Source organism: Solanum pennellii, chromosome 6, assembly GCF_001406875.1.
Source record: "Solanum pennellii chromosome 6, SPENNV200".
Taxonomy (NCBI): Eukaryota; Viridiplantae; Streptophyta; class Magnoliopsida; order Solanales; family Solanaceae; genus Solanum; species Solanum pennellii.
Genome location: NC_028642.1, coordinates 58569788 through 58587759, shown reverse-complemented (window position 1 = coordinate 58587759; position 17972 = coordinate 58569788). Strand labels below are relative to the sequence as shown.

At 33.9% G+C, this 17972-nt stretch overlaps 4 protein-coding genes across 4 annotated transcripts; all 4 read left to right on the top strand.

The window, feature by feature from the left end:
- Positions 1–1290: 1290 nt before the first annotated feature.
- LOC107023100 (tubulin beta chain-like) lies at positions 1291–4224 on the top strand. The gene is made up of 3 exons (XM_015223656.2): positions 1291–1813; positions 2439–2708; positions 3348–4224. The coding sequence occupies exons 1-3, from the start codon at positions 1420–1422 to the stop codon at positions 4022–4024; spliced, it is 1341 nt and encodes a 446-aa protein (XP_015079142.1). The 5' UTR covers positions 1291–1419; the 3' UTR covers positions 4025–4224.
- A 371-nt stretch (positions 4225–4595) lies between these two features.
- On the top strand, positions 4596–5958 carry LOC107023101 (peroxidase 47). Its single transcript, XM_015223657.2, has 4 exons — positions 4596–4848; positions 4933–5121; positions 5204–5366; positions 5443–5958. Exons 1-4 carry the CDS (start codon positions 4624–4626, stop codon positions 5838–5840), a joined length of 975 nt encoding a protein of 324 aa, XP_015079143.1. The 5' UTR covers positions 4596–4623; the 3' UTR covers positions 5841–5958.
- Positions 5959–9492: 3534 nt separating this feature from the next.
- LOC107021401 lies at positions 9493–12930 on the top strand. Its single transcript, XM_015222059.2, has 3 exons — positions 9493–9933; positions 10064–10106; positions 12544–12930. Exons 1-3 carry the CDS (start codon positions 9655–9657, stop codon positions 12693–12695), a joined length of 474 nt encoding a protein of 157 aa, XP_015077545.1. The 5' UTR covers positions 9493–9654; the 3' UTR covers positions 12696–12930.
- A 1387-nt stretch (positions 12931–14317) lies between these two features.
- Positions 14318–17649, top strand: LOC107021240. The gene is made up of 2 exons (XM_015221856.2): positions 14318–14903; positions 16774–17649. The coding sequence occupies exons 1-2, from the start codon at positions 14353–14355 to the stop codon at positions 16994–16996; spliced, it is 774 nt and encodes a 257-aa protein (XP_015077342.1). The 5' UTR covers positions 14318–14352; the 3' UTR covers positions 16997–17649.
- Positions 17650–17972: the final 323 nt, after the last annotated feature.

The following is a 17972-nucleotide window of genomic DNA, read 5'->3' as shown; positions in this document are numbered from 1 at the left end:
CGATCCGCTATTTACACAAAAATCTAATTAGAAAAATAAGTAAGTGATCTTGAGGCATAAAAGCTGTTTAGATGAGTATGCTTACCAGACAAATTTGGACAAGATTACGTAATGTGTTTGTCTATTCATAGGCTAAATTTGTAGTATGATAATATAAAACTGCCTTTTAATTTAATTTGTATTAATATACATGTCCTTCAATTCTTTGATGTGAACAAATACATACATAAAATTGAATAAGTAAAGATATATTTATAAATGAAAAAATTATGTGGTTAAACAAATTTATACTACTTTGTTATCTATTATAATTACAGTTTGCTATAATTATCACTCATGACCAATATTATACATTAATTACGTGGGCTGACTTCGAATTTGTATAATTAGTCACATTTGTATATATATAATTCACTAGAGTATGCAAATAATATTTATAATATACAATTATCTGATCGATAAACATATACAATTCATCTTTCTCATACTCTCTGCCCCTGTCTCCTCCCTCTCTCAATCTGCTTGCCATATATACAAATGCATATGTATAATATACTATTATTTAATCGATATACATATACAATTTACCTCTCTCCCACTCTCTGCTCTCTCTCTCGCCTCTCTCCTCCTTCTCCTAGTCTCACTCACCTCTATCCTCCCTCTATCAATCTCGTTTGTCATATATACAATTACATACGTATAATATACAATTATCTAATCGATATACATATACAATTCATCTCTCTCCCATTCTTTACCCTCTCTTGCTCACCACTCTCCCCTCTCTCCTAGTCTCGCTCGCCTCTCTTCTTTTATAACAAATAGCTATGGGTTGTAATTATCAAACCATAGTTGTTGAGAGTAATTGAACTAATTTTGAGTGACTATATATAAAAGTTTCTCCTTCGAAATTGAAGTTCTACAAATCAATTTAAGTGTCTCCTATGTGAATTGTTAGGTAATACACATATTTATATTTATATCTTACTTTATATAAATTTAAGTATCTGTATATACCAATTTAAAATCAAAGGGTATAAATGTTAAAATAAAATTAAGTTAATCATTATTTTTATATATTAGGTCTATATTTGAGTGACTAAATAACAAATTGTGCCAATTTGGTCAACAAAATTTAGGAAAATGACATAAAAAGGTTAAGACAGCCATACCTATGTTACGCTCTTGAAGCGCCAAAATTCGAAATTTAAAATTTAAATCTCGATTCAAGAGCCATATTTTTTTTCTTTAAAAAATAAACCAGAGGCACTAATTATTTTAAACTTTTTTTTAGCCCTACATTTCTTCCATAAAGTCTCATTTTCACCTTACAAATCTCAGAACTTTCATTTCTCTTCACTCTTTCAAACCTTCCTCCTCTAAAAAACCCTCTCTGTTTCTCAACTTTCTGCTGTGAAAATGCGTGAGATTCTTCACATTCAAGGTGGCCAATGCGGTAACCAAATCGGATCCAAGTTCTGGGAAGTTGTGTGTGCGGAGCATGGGATTGATTCAACCGGAAGGTACCAGGGAGACACAGATCTACAACTTGAGAGGGTGAATGTGTATTACAATGAAGCTAGTGGTGGACGGTTTGTTCCTAGGGCTGTGCTTATGGATCTGGAACCAGGGACCATGGACAGTATTAGATCTGGGACTTATGGCCAGATCTTTCGTCCTGATAACTTTGTTTTTGGCCAATCTGGCGCTGGGAATAACTGGGCTAAGGGTCATTACACTGAGGGTGCTGAGCTGATTGATTCTGTTCTCGATGTTGTGCGTAAAGAAGCTGAAAACTGTGACTGCCTTCAAGGTGTTTGTTTTAACTGCTCTTATGCTCTTGATTTGTTTAGATTGTATTATAGATTTAAGATCTGCTGCTGAGGTCTCATTACGTCTTGTTAATGTATGAATCTAACTATCTAATCTGTAGTGTTAAAAACAATTTGCAGCTTAGTTAAGAAGTTTTAGAAATTATTTTGCAAACCCTCACTTAAATAACTAAGTAGATATGATCTCTGTAACGCTTTGGGGCATGATAAGTCAGATCTTTTAGTTTATTGAGACAAGGAGGTTAATAATGACTTAAATATCAATAGGGGAAGGCGATTCGTGAGAGAAATATCAGAGTGGTAAAGCTGATATCCTAATGTACTTAGGATTTTGTGAGAAAATTACCTTAGAAACAGCAGTATAATTTAAGAATAAGTTCATTAGAAATAGCAAAAAAGTACTGGAGGAAAGAATATTGAAGGGAGAGGAGAAGGTTGGTATCAGACAACAAAGCAGCTAAGCATGGTTTGGTATTACATGTAGGAACCTAGAATCCATTTTATTAAGGCTATAACTGGAGTGAGTAAAGATACTTATATTAATCATTTTGATGACTTCTGAGTGAACTCATGTTCTTTGGTGCTTACACGTGGTATTATATGCAGGGTTTCAGGTGTGCCACTCCCTGGGAGGAGGGACTGGGTCTGGAATGGGAACCCTTTTGATTTCAAAGATCAGAGAGGAGTACCCAGATAGAATGATGCTTACCTTCTCTGTTTTCCCATCTCCAAAGGTTTCAGATACTGTTGTTGAGCCTTACAATGCCACACTGTCTGTTCATCAGCTTGTGGAGAATGCAGATGAGTGTATGGTTCTTGACAATGAGGCGCTGTATGACATTTGTTTCCGTACCCTCAAGCTGACAACTCCTAGCTGTAAGTAGCCTCAGTTTATTCTAATTTACACTGGCATATACTTACCTAGTCATTGATTTCATCGAGTTAGCTTTTAGCATCATGATAGAAGATATTTGGATCTTCACTAGTAAGTGTGCATGTTTTCACACATTTGGCCTAATATTCTCTATGTTATAATGGTCTTTATGATGGTGCAGTCAATCCTTCTCCCCCCTCCCCATTTTAATCTGTTTTGAATTAATTTCCCCTTGTGTTCTCTTGATTAAAATTGCATTTTGAACCCAAATAGATTGTATTTCTCTCTATGCAACATTAATTGTGTTTTGTTTGCTAACATAGTCTCTCTTAGCGAAATTTTGCATTTTGAATGTAGACTTGGTGGTATTTTTCACTTGTCTAAATAACAGTATTATGTTTAGTCAACTAATACAGCTCTAGAGGTCCTCTATAACTGGTATACTGTCCATTTATGAGAAGCAAACTTAAGTTTGTAAACATTACTTATCACTTCTTAGCTGGTCCCTTTAATCTGCATAAAACCTACTTTCCTGACAGTGTTGTTTGGTTAGCTATATATCCCTATGTGCTATATGATGTTTTGTATACTTTATTATCTAAAGTTGCATTTTCTGATTCTGTTCCTTAATCTTCTAACAGTTGGTGACCTGAATCACCTGATATCTGCAACCATGTCTGGAGTAACTTGCTGCCTCAGATTTCCTGGCCAGCTTAACTCTGATCTCAGGAAGCTTGCTGTAAATCTCATTCCTTTTCCCCGTCTTCACTTTTTCATGGTTGGGTTTGCACCACTTACCTCACGAGGTTCCCAACAATACCGGGCTTTGACTGTCCCTGAGTTAACTCAGCAAATGTGGGATGCTAAGAACATGATGTGTGCTGCTGATCCTCGACATGGCCGTTATTTGACAGCATCAGCTATGTTCCGTGGAAAGATGAGCACCAAGGAAGTTGATGAACAGATGCTTAACGTGCAGAACAAAAACTCTTCTTACTTCATCGAGTGGATCCCCAACAATGTTAAGTCAACAGTCTGTGATATTCCTCCAACTGGTCTAAAGATGGCATCAACTTTCATTGGAAACTCAACCTCCATTCAAGAAATGTTCCGTCGTGTTAGTGAACAATTCACGGCCATGTTTAGGAGGAAGGCTTTCTTGCACTGGTACACTGGTGAGGGAATGGACGAGATGGAGTTCACTGAGGCTGAGAGCAACATGAATGATTTGGTCTCTGAATATCAGCAGTATCAAGATGCAGTGGCAGATGAGGAAGAGTATGAGGATGAGGAGGAAGACGATCCATACCGTGATTGATGTGATCATGCTGTGTAATTTTACTTGAATTGATATTTGTAGTAGTTTCTTTCCAGTTGTGGTTGTAACCTCAACTACCATCTATCCGAACCCATCCATGAACATGAACATTTATTTGTAGTTGTCTTTAACTGCAAACACAGTTCCTTCAAATATTAGCTTTGTTTTGAATTACCTACCTTAAAATATTCCTAATTGCAGATTGAATGTTATCTTTACCTACTTTCAGTTATGAGTTTGAGATCGATTTGGGTAAATCGTTTAGTTTGAAAGGTACAAATGATAAGTTTGTAGGTGGTTGTGGTAAGAATAATTTATTTTCACGATAACGGCAACAGTCAACCGATAAAACAACGTTAGGGGTTATGATTGACCCTTTTCTCTTTAAACTTATACTAGTGCGTGTAACATTACTTGCATACTTTTGTCCCACTAAATTTAACAGCTATTACCTGTCAAAGCACTAAGATTATGATAATATTGACTTTGTTTGGGTGGGGGAGAGATGAATTATGGACCACTATTGCCAACTTTTCCTTTCATCCAATATGAATTATTAATGTATTGGTAGTAGTATAAATAGGGCTCCAAAGTGGTGTATGAATCACTTGGAGATAGAAATGGGGAAGTATGAGTTGTTTATGGTGATATTACTAGTGAGTGGATATGGTTTTGTTGATGGTCTGAGAATGGATTATTATTTCATGATGGGTTGCCCATTTGCTGAGGGAATAGTGAAGAACATTGTGAATAGGCATTTGCAAGCTGATCCTACTCTTGCTGCTGCCCTTGTCAGGATGCACTTCCACGATTGCTTTGTTCAGGTAACTATATTTTATAAATTAAAAGTATTACTTTAACATGCATGAGATCGAGTTGAGACATGAAATTTTTGTTTGTCTTGAAAGGGATGTGATGCATCGGTGTTGATTGATTCAACAAAGGATAACACAGCAGAAAAGGATTCGCCAGCAAATTTCAGCTTAAGAGGCTATGAAGTCATTGATCAAGTCAAGGAACAACTCGAAATCCAATGCCCTGGAGTCGTTTCTTGTGCTGATATTCTTGCCATGGCTGCAAGGGATGCTGTCTTCTTTGTAAGATATATATATATATATATTCATCTCTCTCTATATATATACGAATAATTAAATTAATTGTTATGCATATATATGCTAGGCTGGAGGTCCAGTGTATGACATACCAAAAGGAAGAAAGGATGGAACAAGATCAAGAATAGAAGACACAATCAATCTACCTCCTCCCACACTTAATAGTTCAGAACTTATCAGATTGTTTGGCCAACATGGCTTCACTGCTCAAGAGATGGTGGCTCTATCTGGTAAAATATTTGTCATACATACATACATATACATATATATGAATTAGGGTTATTAATCTATGTCATGAATATATAGGTGCACATACACTAGGAGTGGCAAGATGCTCATCATTCAAGCATAGATTGAGTAACTTTGACTCAACACATGATGTGGATCCAACTTTGGATGCCCAATTTGCCAAGACTCTATCAAAAAGATGCACTAATAGTGACAAGTCTGAGCAGGCCTTTGACACCACAAAAGATAATTTTGACAATGACTACTATTATGCTTTACAAAGAAACACTGGTGTCCTCTTCTCAGATCAAACTCTTTACAACCACCCTAGAACTAGAGGCATTGTAAATGCTTATGCCTTTAATCAAGCTATGTTCTTCCTTGATTTTCAACAAGCCATGATTAAAATGGGGTTACTTGATGTCAAAGAAGGCTCCAAGGGTGAAGTGCGGGCCAACTGTCGTATCATCAATTGATTATTATTACTATTCCTATATATGCATGTAAAACCAGCTTTTTTATATATAATAGCCAGTGTAATTAATATGGTTTGTCTGTGTGCATGGGCCCAATAATATTATGTTAAATATCAAATCATAATTTTATTGGTCAAAATTATTATCTAGAAGTTAACTTCAAGTTAACCTTTTCCTTAAGTCGCTCTAATTTAAATGAGTTAAAAAAATCTTTTGAACTTATATGCGTTCACAATTTAATTATTCTTATAGTAGATGATTTAATGATTCTTATAGTATCTACTATCTAGTGTAATGCTACACTTATAAAAAAAAATTAATTACAAAAATTAATGAGATAATGCACAAGTATCTTCTCAACCTGACACACTTATACTATACTAAGGTTCTATTACCCTCCTGAACTTATTTTATTAATAATTTTCTACCCTTTTCGGCATACGTGAAACTATCTTGTGGGCCTAACGCTGGTTGATTTCTTTTTCCAAGCTAGTGCCACGTATAGGCTGAAAAGAGATAGAAAATTACTTATAAAATAAGTTCAGGAGGGTAATAGGACGTTAGTATAGTATAAGTGTGTCTCTAGATTTCGGACATAAGTTGAGAAGACACTTGTACATTTTCCCAAAATTAATCACTAAAGCTATTTGATTGAGTTATTCTTTATATATCTTTCCAAGTCAATTAGATTTTATTTTTACTCAAAATAAATTATTACTATTTATTTTGTTAAGGCAAACCAATTTCATTAATGATATTATGAGAATTTTAGTTTAATTGTTGTATTTTATGTAATTATTTAATTGTAAAAATAGTTCTTACTCTATTCCATTATAACTAAATTTGTAAAACAAAATAAATTTACCAAAAAAAACATTAAAAGAATGTAATTTAAAATATACTTTCCACTAACAAGTGAGTACCGAATAAACTAATTACTCCATAAGTTATTAAAATAAATAAATAAAATGAAAAATTATTAGTAAATGACAAAATGCCAATTGACAATACAAATGGGTCTGACACAGGGGCGGACCCACATGGTGTCCGCCGGGTGCGCAACCACCCATTAACTTCGTTAGAAAATATATATATTTATGTAGATCGATAGGTATTTGTATAAAATTAACATAGAGCACCCAATGAATAAATTATATAGTTGGTCCAATGGTTCTAGGATGGGTACTTAAGACTCTTTTAACCTTGTTGTACCAAGGTTCGAATCTCATTGTTAACACACATTTTTTAGGGAAACTTACCTAAATATACTAAAATAAATAAATATTTACCATTTATAGCAACAATATTTTTTTTCCACTTGAACACTTTTAATTCATTTATAATACAAGTTTAATACATATTACATATTTAACAAAACATTGCTATAAATGGTAATAAACAAAAAGTATCGCTAAAATCAGTAATTATTTTTTAAAATGTATTAATTTATGTAATTTTTCCCATTTTTTATAGTTTCACTTCAGAGCACCCACAACCTTAAAATTCTAGATCCGCCGCTGGTCTCGTTTCATTGGCTTAGTAATAATTAAATAACAATTGAAAAAGACTTACTTTGCATTTAGTGGAAAACAACTTAGTTTGCATGAACTTACTGCACATGTTTTAGAAGAAGCTATAAACAACTTTGGAAAAGCATGAATAGATTAAAATAGCCTCAAATTAAATGTCAATTTCAAATATGGGATCCCTTTCAAATACCTAACATGTTATGGAGAGGAGGTTGCTTATTTTCCTTGTTATATACTTTTTCTGTCTCGTTTTATATATCACTTCTTTTTATAAATAGTTGGTCTATAATATTTATTATTTCATAAAATTAATGTATAAATTATTATATTGTTTCTTTTTTGCTCTTATGAGTTGTTAGCCTTGAAAATATATATTTGACCAACTTAGAAAAATTAAGTAAATGATTCATGTTCATTCGTTAAATTAATTCATAATCATTTCTTAATACAAGTATAAAGTAAAAACATGACATATAAAATGGGATGGAGGGAGTAGTATACTAAATAGTGGAGTCCGTGCCAGCAGGAACTCAATATATGTTACTTTCCCCCGTCTAACAATAGTTGTTCAATAATTTTTATTCAATTTGAAAAATCAAGAGATAATTTATTCTTTGTGTCTATTTTACCGTTAATATTTAATACAATTTGTCATCTAACACATTTCTCAAAATATTAAATTTAATAAGATCAAAGAATGATTATTTCTTATTCTTTAAGGAACGTGTCAAGTCAATAGTCGACAATCAATTGTTGGACAAAGAAAGTATTTATATTGTCTAATTGTGAAAGTCAATTAACTTTTTTTATGATTTTATAAATATTTTAAGTTATTAATTATTATAATATTATATTTTTAATATAATTTTTGAATAATATATGTTATTTTTTTTATTTCAATTTATTATTAATAGAATTATAATAATTATTTAATTTTGATGTCTATATTTTATTTTTAATAGATAATTATTATAATTTCTAATATTTTACTCCATCTATTCAATCATGTGATACCAATAGAATTTTTAAATTTAATCAAATTGCACAACAATAGTAATCCAAGTAACATACAAGTAGGGCCCATATGTTTAATTGATATAATAATAATTAATAGTTGAGTTAACACTAACATTAAAAGTAAAGAAGGAGTTGTCAAGTGACTGTGTGTTTTATCCAAAAAGCTACACGTGTCTTACAAAGGGTGAATGACAAAAGTAACCCCAGATTGAATATTTATTCCAAACAAGACATGTTAACGGAGAGGTGATAGCTTATTCACATTTTTAATATAAAATGAATTGCGCTTTGGACTTCCATGTCAGAGGTTTTCATGTGAAGGTTTTCAAGCTTAAAATTTTTTACCAGTGAAAATAAAAATTTATTTTTTGGATCGAGTTCGTTACACTAATTTTGTTCAGTACGAATTACTTCTATTATGTGATTTACAAGCTAATTGTATAAAAGCAAAAATTCAACTTTATATGCATTCAAAAGATAGCAACGGTGAATTTCTCTTCTCATCAAATATATATATTTGGATAGCTAAAAATTAAAAATTGAAAACGAATAATTTTTTTTGATTTCTTTTTTGTTCAACTATGGTTCTGTAGAATATGACTTGGGAGGAGCATAACTTGGGTTGGATTTTCATCTAGTCGAGGTTGAGTGACTTTGTGACAAATTTAATATTTTCTCGATTCAATAATAGTTATCTATTATATAAAAAATAGTTATCTATAAATATTTATAAATTTAAAAATTTAAAAATAATTTACTTTTTGTGTTTATTTTATTTTTAGTATTAAACACTATTTATTATCTAACACAATTTAAAATATTAAATTTAATAAAATCAAAAGATAATATAAAAATTAAGATATTAATTCGATATTTAACGAATGTCTAATCAATAAATAAAATTATAACACATATAATATTCATTAGCATTAATATTTTAAAAGTATGACCAAAAATATCTACGTACAATAATTCAGAATTTATTTATCTTTTTTCCCTCTAATTTTTTATTTCAGAGATTGTTTGAAAAATTAACTCGAAGTGGACCTAATAATTTTTTTTTTCTCATTTCCCCTGTCATTTTTTACCACCTAAAGAATAGAAATAAAGAAAAGGAAAAACAAAAATTAAAAGTGAGGCTTCGAAGAGCTCCGCCGTCAAGGGTGAACAAACAATTTGCACTTTCATCTTCCTCCTCCGGCTGAGCATCAAAACCCATTTGAACAAGTGAGATAGTAATATAGTTTTGGAAAAATTTAGCTGAAAAAATGGCTAATGCTCTCGTAAACAGAGCAGCTACATTGAATCAGGCCACGAATTTCTTCAGGGCATCTTTCAGTTTCCTCAGGAATCTGAGCACTGCAACACCAACTAAGGATCCTTCAATCGAATCGTCTGCTGATGGACCTAAGAAGCCCAAACGGAAGAAGAAGAAGAATTTATTTGAGGTGGCTCAGTTTCTACCCAATTGGGGTCTCGGTTATCACATGGCCAAGACTCATTGGGCCAATGTCTCCTATGAAATCACAAAAATCAATCTTTATAAGGTATTTCCCCTTTTCTAGGGATGTAATAGGTACAGTATGGATTGGCATTCATTTGGGGTTTATTTTCTAGGGTTTAAGGGTTTATGTACATTTCTTTTCATTTTGTGGATCGTTTTTTTTTTCTTTGCAGGATGGTAGACATGGTAAGGCTTGGGGACTCGCTTATAGAGATGGTGAGGGTTTCTTTCTTTTTCCTTTTCTAGTGTAAATGATTCTATTCTTTGAGCATTTGGTGGATGCAGTAAAGGTTAGAAAATAGGAGTTAGCTCCTGTACATTGACTTGATTTCTAAATAAAATTCCAGGAGCTGAGAGAATCCTAAATTGGCTTAGATTATTTACATTAGACAGCTTATGTCGGATAAGTAAGGTTCATCAAACTCGTAGATTCCAAACTTTGTGAAGGGGTGTGGAAATCCCATCAAAATATTTGGTTCCACTCTCTTTAAATGATCCAAATAATGCATCAAGAAACCATGTGAGACATCTGTCTGATCGATTTCTCAACTCTCTGGTGTTCCAAATTAGCATAAGCATATTCAGGACTACAGGGATTAGGCATCACCTAGTACACTCCAAAAAGAGACCGGAACTTTTTCAATACAGTTTTTGTGACAAACATGAGAAGGCGATTTCAACTTTGGCCTGATTCCTAGTATGCCAAAACAATCTCCTCTTGTTCTGAGATTATCTTATGCTGGACCTGCTCACTGGTGTTCTAACCAGCTAAACTAAGCAAGCTTTACAGGGATCTTAGTCTTCCCATATGAATCGCCGCGGCCTGTCATAATTATTCTGTTGCTCTTGATTTGTCTTTCATATCATTCTTTCATTGTGAACTTTCCCTTTTCCTTTTCTCCCCAGCACAATTTATTTCTCTTGCATATGAATTGTTGCTTTCTGTAGTTTGATCAATAACTCCAGCAGGTTCCAATCACGGCAATACCTCATAGAAGAATATTCCATGAGTTTCCATCTCTCTTCATAAACTGGTGATTTTTTGATTTATTGTTCTATGATGATTAAAACTGATGAATTTGCCAAACATGTATAATTGTCAAGAATTTCTTTTTGTGATAATGGTATAATTATCAACATGTGTAGCTGTGCCTTAACCAGCCAAATAGAAAAAGGTGCTTTACCTCAATTGGATGTGATGTTACCGAAACTGAAACTTGTTCTTAACTTACTGTGCATTATAGGTTAGATTTTTGCGCTCTGAACTTTGCTCCTGATTGGTCATAATGCTATGTGGTGCAATTAACAAAGTTTGTAGCTCATACTCGTGACAATTGGGCTTTCGTTCAAGTTTCTGGCCAAATTTTAATACCTTGGATCAAGTTTATCTAAAAAATTATGTCTTTTAGACTGTACTCTTGGGTGTTTCCCAGAGGTCAATGAAGTGAATGAAAAACATGGGAGACCAGGGTCAAATCCTAGCAGAGACAAAATATACTAGGCAAACTTTCTGGTGCCCATGCTGGGAGAAGTAACAGTTACCTAGTGGAATAGTTGAGGCGCTCAAGCTTGTCTGAACACCACTTTGTAAACCAATATAAAGCTTTGCAAACTACATATACACCAACCAATTGGGATTACAACTTTCAAATGTAGGGGTAAGTTAGATTTTTATTTGCTTTAAGAAAGACAAATTATTTTGTATTTAAATGAAATTGAGTGAAGTTGAGTAGAATGGATATAGATGACTAATATAGCCGACCCCAACAGATTTGGGATTTGAGGTGTATTTTTTTATGAGGATCTGCAAACTTCAACACAAACATCCATATTTTTTCTGTGGGTTTAGTTACCACATTTCTCTCTGTTTGTGTAAGCTGGTAATAAGCATACATAAGTTAGATAAGTTTACTCTAGATGTTAGTATGTTTCTGTTTGAAAATGCTTCTGCCAATAATTGTCTCTCACAAAGAGGATCATCTTGGCTCGTTATATTTTTGCTATGTGATTGGAAATGGCTACTGCTATTTACCAGCACACTTGGAATTCTTTCTTGTTATGCATGGATAAGTTGTAGCATCATAGTAGTCATCATTTTTAAGCCTTTTTATATCCCAGAACTGGATTTGTTTATTCTTTTTCCTTTATCTTCGAATCTAGTAGTTAGTGGTGTTCTATTGGATTACTAACTAGTGATTTTAAAGAGTGAGTGGACATTCAGCTTATATGGCGCAAAACAGTTCTTGTATTAGCCTTTTGTCTTGATATGATGATGCTTTACCTATATTTAACAAATAATCTACTCGATTTTAAGTTTCAGTTTTAGGTTGTCTAGTAAAAGTAGTACAGGAATCATTTTACATGTATTGACATCTGCAGGATTTCCTTCACAATGATGCATTTGCATCCATCTGTAGCAGTAAAAAATGGAACAAAGAATTAAGAGGGTACTAGTCCTTAGGGAGGTTATTTAAATTCCACCCTGTGACCGATGAGTATTTTATCTAACAACGACACTTCGTAGTGACCATTTTCCTTTAGCTCTCATCAAGTGTTTTCAGATCTTTGTATGAACTTAAAAAACCATTCCTCTTTAACTTACCATTTTCAATGTTTGTCTCCTGCAAGTTACTAAACCGCTCTCCGTGTTCAGGTTTACCAATTGCTGACGCTCCCAAGAAAATAAGTGGTGTACATAAGAGGTGCTGGAAATACATTGCAAATTTGAAGAAACCAGAGGGAAGTCTTGATCAAATAAAGAAAGCCGAAGAAAGTACCCCTAATCCAGATGTTCAAGCTGCTTGAAGCTGTTTTTTCTTAACTGTTTTAGCAATGGAAACTTCAATATCATTACAAATTTGTTTTGTTTTGTTTGTGGTGCCATAATGCCAATGAAGTAGCATTCAATGAAAGCTTCAGGCTGTTGTCTTTTACCATGAAGTTATAGCAACTGGTGCCTTAAGAAAGAACTGATGGAAATCTGTGGACACATTTTCAGATCTTTTAAAGTTTTTAATGATAGACAATTTTTTTTTAATTATAAGAGATTTGCTCTAGGTCACCAAGTCATTTTGATAATTCCTTTTAAATTTTAATGTCTAACTCTATTTTTGTACTATGCATAATATATCATGACAAGTCTTCTCACTTTCGCAATCATCCACAACTCCAAACGCAACAAGAGCGTTTATCCCATAAAAGTTTAGTTTTTTTTTTTTTTAATAAAAGAATAAATATATTTTCGAATTATTGCATAAATGTTATGTATATATTCTCGGTCATACTTTTGGCCTTTGGGACATTGATGCACCTTTCGTCTAAAACTAGAATATATATACCCTTTGTATTGACGGACATACCCGTGTCATAATCTTATCCATAGATCCGATATTTATTAAATATCAGATCGATGGATAAGATTGCGCCACGTTGCCTATTTAGTCTTCCTTCAGAGTGAAGGGCATATGTGCTCTAGTTTTTGAACGGTAGGGACACAATGTCCCAAAAATATGACGGACTGTATCTGCATACGTTTACAATATTTTGAGGATATATTTGTCCTTTTTTTATTATATAGAAGGGAAGATGGTTTAGTTCAAAAAATCATAAGGTCTCAGGTTTAATGTCCTGTTAGGACAAAAAAATACTAGGTGTCAATTTGTCCTAACTTTGGTGGACAACTACTTGATACGCAATGGCGGATTCAGAATTTTCGTTCAGGAGGTTCGAAAAATAAAAATATAAGCGTGTAAAATAAGTCTTTCGAAATGAGCCGTTTGAATTTTTTTGGATTTAAAACCACACTTTTGACACGTTTTTAAAATAAAAAATGCTTGAAACAGACATAGGTCATGCAACTTAATATTCAGGGTCTTACCGTTGAACAATCTATTTTTATTTGTTATTGAGGGAGTTCAAAATATATGCATCTACAAAAATACAGAAAATTTACCTTATATGTATCGTATATTTTTTTGTCGAGGGTTCATCCCTGGACTCAACGTGGGTCCGCCCCTGTTGATACGTGTTGTTGGTGGGTCTTCCGTGTTTTTGTCGCCCTCCAAATCTTTTTCCATCCGATATTTCTTATCTTATATTGAAGCCCCATTAAATTTCAATTCAAAATCTGGCTATATTCGACACCTCTAATTAAAAAAAAATAAAGAAATATTTACTATTCTACCACGTCTCAGCGATTTCTTTCTATTTCTCACTGACAGTTTTACAAATAATTAATAAAAATAAATAAGTAACAATTGAATTCGAGAAAGAAGAAGATAAAAAGAGAGAAATGAAAGAGCACCAACTCCCCAACATTAGTCAAAAAAAGTCGTTTTCTTTGTGACCCCATTTCTCTCACGCTTCAAATCATGAAATTTTCATGAACCCCTTTAAGTATTTTCCTCTTTTCTTCAATCTGTGAGCTCAAATACTGTTTTTTGCCTACTGGGTTTCTGCTAAAATGTCAACTTTTGACACTGTTAACACTGACATAGAGGCAAATGGCAGTAGCAACAGTAATGCTAATCTTGCCCGTCAGCGCCGCCGTCAACGACGCCGGAGGCGACGGCGACGGATGCCATCCATGGCAGGGAGCAGCGAGACAACTACTGATGGGAGCTTTCGCTTCTCTGATTCTGACTCAGACCAGTCTTGGCACTCTCCTTTAGGCTCTGTGGCAGGTGGGTCTTACCGTTACGAAGAATGTGGGTTTTCTATGAGGTCTGAGGGCAATATGGTCCATTCTGAGCACAACAAAAGAGGGTCTTGTCCCTTGCCGGATGAAGAGATTGATTTGGAGAGTGGTGAATTGGAGTTGAAAGTGCATAAAGATGAGAAAACTTGTAGGATTTGTCATTTGAGTTTGTTGAAATGTGGTGGCATTGGTGATGATGACCAACTCCTAGAGGCCTCTGGTGGAATGGCCATTGAATTGGGCTGTTCTTGCAAAGGTGATTTGGCAGCTGCTCATAAACATTGTGCTGAAACTTGGTTCAAAATCAAGGGAAACACGTAAGACTATGACTCTCTACCCCTTGTTCTAGCTCCTATTTTCATGATTATTTAAATCTGTTTGTCAAATAGAAGTTGATGGTATGAAGTGCAATTCTTTATTTGTTTCTCATTATTATGTGTTTATGAAGATGAGAAATTTGTGGTTACTTTTGTGTTGCTGATAAACCTCTCTTCCACTTTAGAGCTCTTTCCCCAGTTTGTTCTTTCGTTCAGGGTGTTTAAACAGAATTATCTATGGGTCCACTGTACATGAACATGAATTTTTAGTATCATCTGAGGTTTGTTTAAGGTTAGTTAAGAAGTGAAGTGGTATAATGATTTGGTTGTTATGTGGTTAACTCCTATCATTTCATCGTTACAACCAAGATTCCATCTTTGTTTGAGTTTTTGAGGTATAAGTGATAGATGGTCTCAAGTTTCCAAATGTATCAAGTTTAGAAGTACAGTGGTATAGTGGTTTGGTTGTTATGTGGTTTAACTCCTATCATTTCAATGGTACAAACAAGATTCCATCTTGTTTTAGTTTTTTGAGGTACCTCTAGCTGATAGATGTACTCAAAGTTTCCAACTTTATTAATTTTGCCTCCAAGAACATTATTTATGGTTTTCTAGCAGGCTAAAATTTTTCTTCTCCTTTGGATACGGTGTACTAAACGTTTTGGTTCTTCAGAAAACTAAATATTCATTGGTATTGGTATTATCTACTACGTCACTGATCCTAATTTAGTATCTTTGCACTACCAGTACATCGAAATCTAGATCCTGTTCTTTTTGCCGTGGTTGATAAATGACATGAAAAACTGGATATAAGGTATATGTGACCTTGAAAAGTGTTGTCCTTCACTAAATGGCCTGGTTTAGATTACCAATTTCCAAATATCATTTTTCACTTTGGATGCAAAAACTACATTTTTCAAATACTCACAATTTCATGGTCAAATCCCCCTGAAAAAGCATGTTTTTAAAAGAAAAGTTGAATTGAACTATTAGTTTTGTCATTTCCTCTGATGCATCATGCACAAATATTGGGACATGCATATTACTTCCCTCTCCACATCAAAGGGATGTGATGCATTTTTATCATGTTTGAATCAGTAGCCACATTGTTCGCACACTACTCTTTTTCCTTTTGTTAATATATTTTGCTGTCCTTATTCTTGTGCTTTTTATTGTAAAGTTATATTCACTAGAAAAGAAGTTTCTACTAGGAGCAATTATTGAATTATGTAAGGAAGCATGGAAGAAATCGTCATACATTTCCTTCAAAGATACAGAATATCTTTTAAGAGGCATTGAGGCCATCTGCATGTTCCTTTCACATAAAATGTTTCACCTGTGATGGGACCTGAAACTTCTGTTTATCAACATATTTCATCGCCTTCCGCATTGCACTCTAAACTTTTGCTATGGCAACAGAAAATTACTTCTATGACTTTTCTGTGATGTGTTGCTTATTGTTCAACAAGACTTTGTTAAAGCCAAGGTTGTTAGTATTTTGTTTTCTTGGGCGGGACAACATAAAACTTTCCAAGAATTAGGGGGTTAGAATGGTGTACATTTTCCCCTGGTTTATTAATGAACAAGCATGATATTGTCTTGTGTAGCTAAGGTATACGTCTATATAGATTAGAGGAAGAAAAATCTATTGTTGATTGTTATGCAGTGGCATGCTGGTCAGGAAGGGAAGGCACATTAAGTACCTTTTCTGTTATGTCATTTCTTTTCGGAGATTTTAGCTTAATTTTCAGTGTCTTAATCATCTATAAGCCAACATGACAATATGGAACCGTCTGCAATTCCAGACCAAACTGTATGCAGTCCTCCCTATGTGACTCCACTTATCCTTGCTTGCATGTCTATGATCCAGGATTTGTGAAATCTGTGGTGCAGTAGCGGTGAACATTATTGGAGGACAGGCAAGTGAACCCAGCAATGCTACAATAGCCACTGTGGGAGTATCAAGTGCACCTGTAGTCCTTTCTGAAACCCGAAGATTCTGGCATGGACGCCGCATCATGAATTTCCTGTTAGCATGCATGATTTTTGCCTTTGTCATTTCATGGCTTTTTCACTTCAAAATATTCCCCTGAATTTCGTTTAAGATCATCCTGGCTGGACTTGTTTTAAGTGATATCATTAACGACTCAACCATGGGCGAAATATGATGTAGAGGTATATTTGGGCTGAGGAATTTTAAGGCAAGATAGCATGTTGATTCAGGTCATGTACTTCTCAAGAGTGTTCCTCTGGGATGCTTATTTGAGAAAATGACTTGTAACTGGGAATGCAAGAGACGAAGACGATCAATGTCTTATTTGTTCATCAAACATCATGTGGAAATAAGTCTACCCCACCAGTAGCGAATATCCTACATATATCCATGTTAATATCTCCAAAATATCCATATCAAGCAGTGGCGATGGTGCAGTGTATTCTGTTGTATTTCATTATTTCACTTTTTGTACAAATATTTTCATGTTGCTTAGTTACTTGAGTTTGTTCCAGTCAACAAAACCCTTGCTCCTGATATATTTAGCCTGTGTCTCCTTGTAAGTTCTCTGCATCTCAGAAAACTGCCAACCATTTTGAGGATGGTTGTTTTATATTTGATCAGACTGTAAAATGACTCTGTATTTTAGACAAGTTTGTAATATCTGAACTTCTAATCCTTTGTATGCTATCATGGATTTGGAAACCTTTGAACACCATCAAGAGCTTAAGGATCCTTTAGAGATCCATCGAAGAAGATCTGAATTGGATGAGGTTGTTTCTTTTTGACTCTTAACAATCCGGTAATTGTTAGTTTTAATTGAACCCTAGCATACTGTCTTCATTTGAGGTGGATTATTTTCGATGAATATTGTTCTCTCTGAGAGATTGAAGATGAAAATCCAACCATACTTCTTGTTGATAAGCATGTCGAGTGTAAGAGTATGTTCTTACTAGATAGACTGAGTTTGACGTTCTTTTTATTGAATTCTCTCGTGTTGAGAGTCACAGTAGCTATAACATCCATTGCAAGATCATGAAAAAACAAAAAAGGAAATAGAAAGAGATAGAAACTTG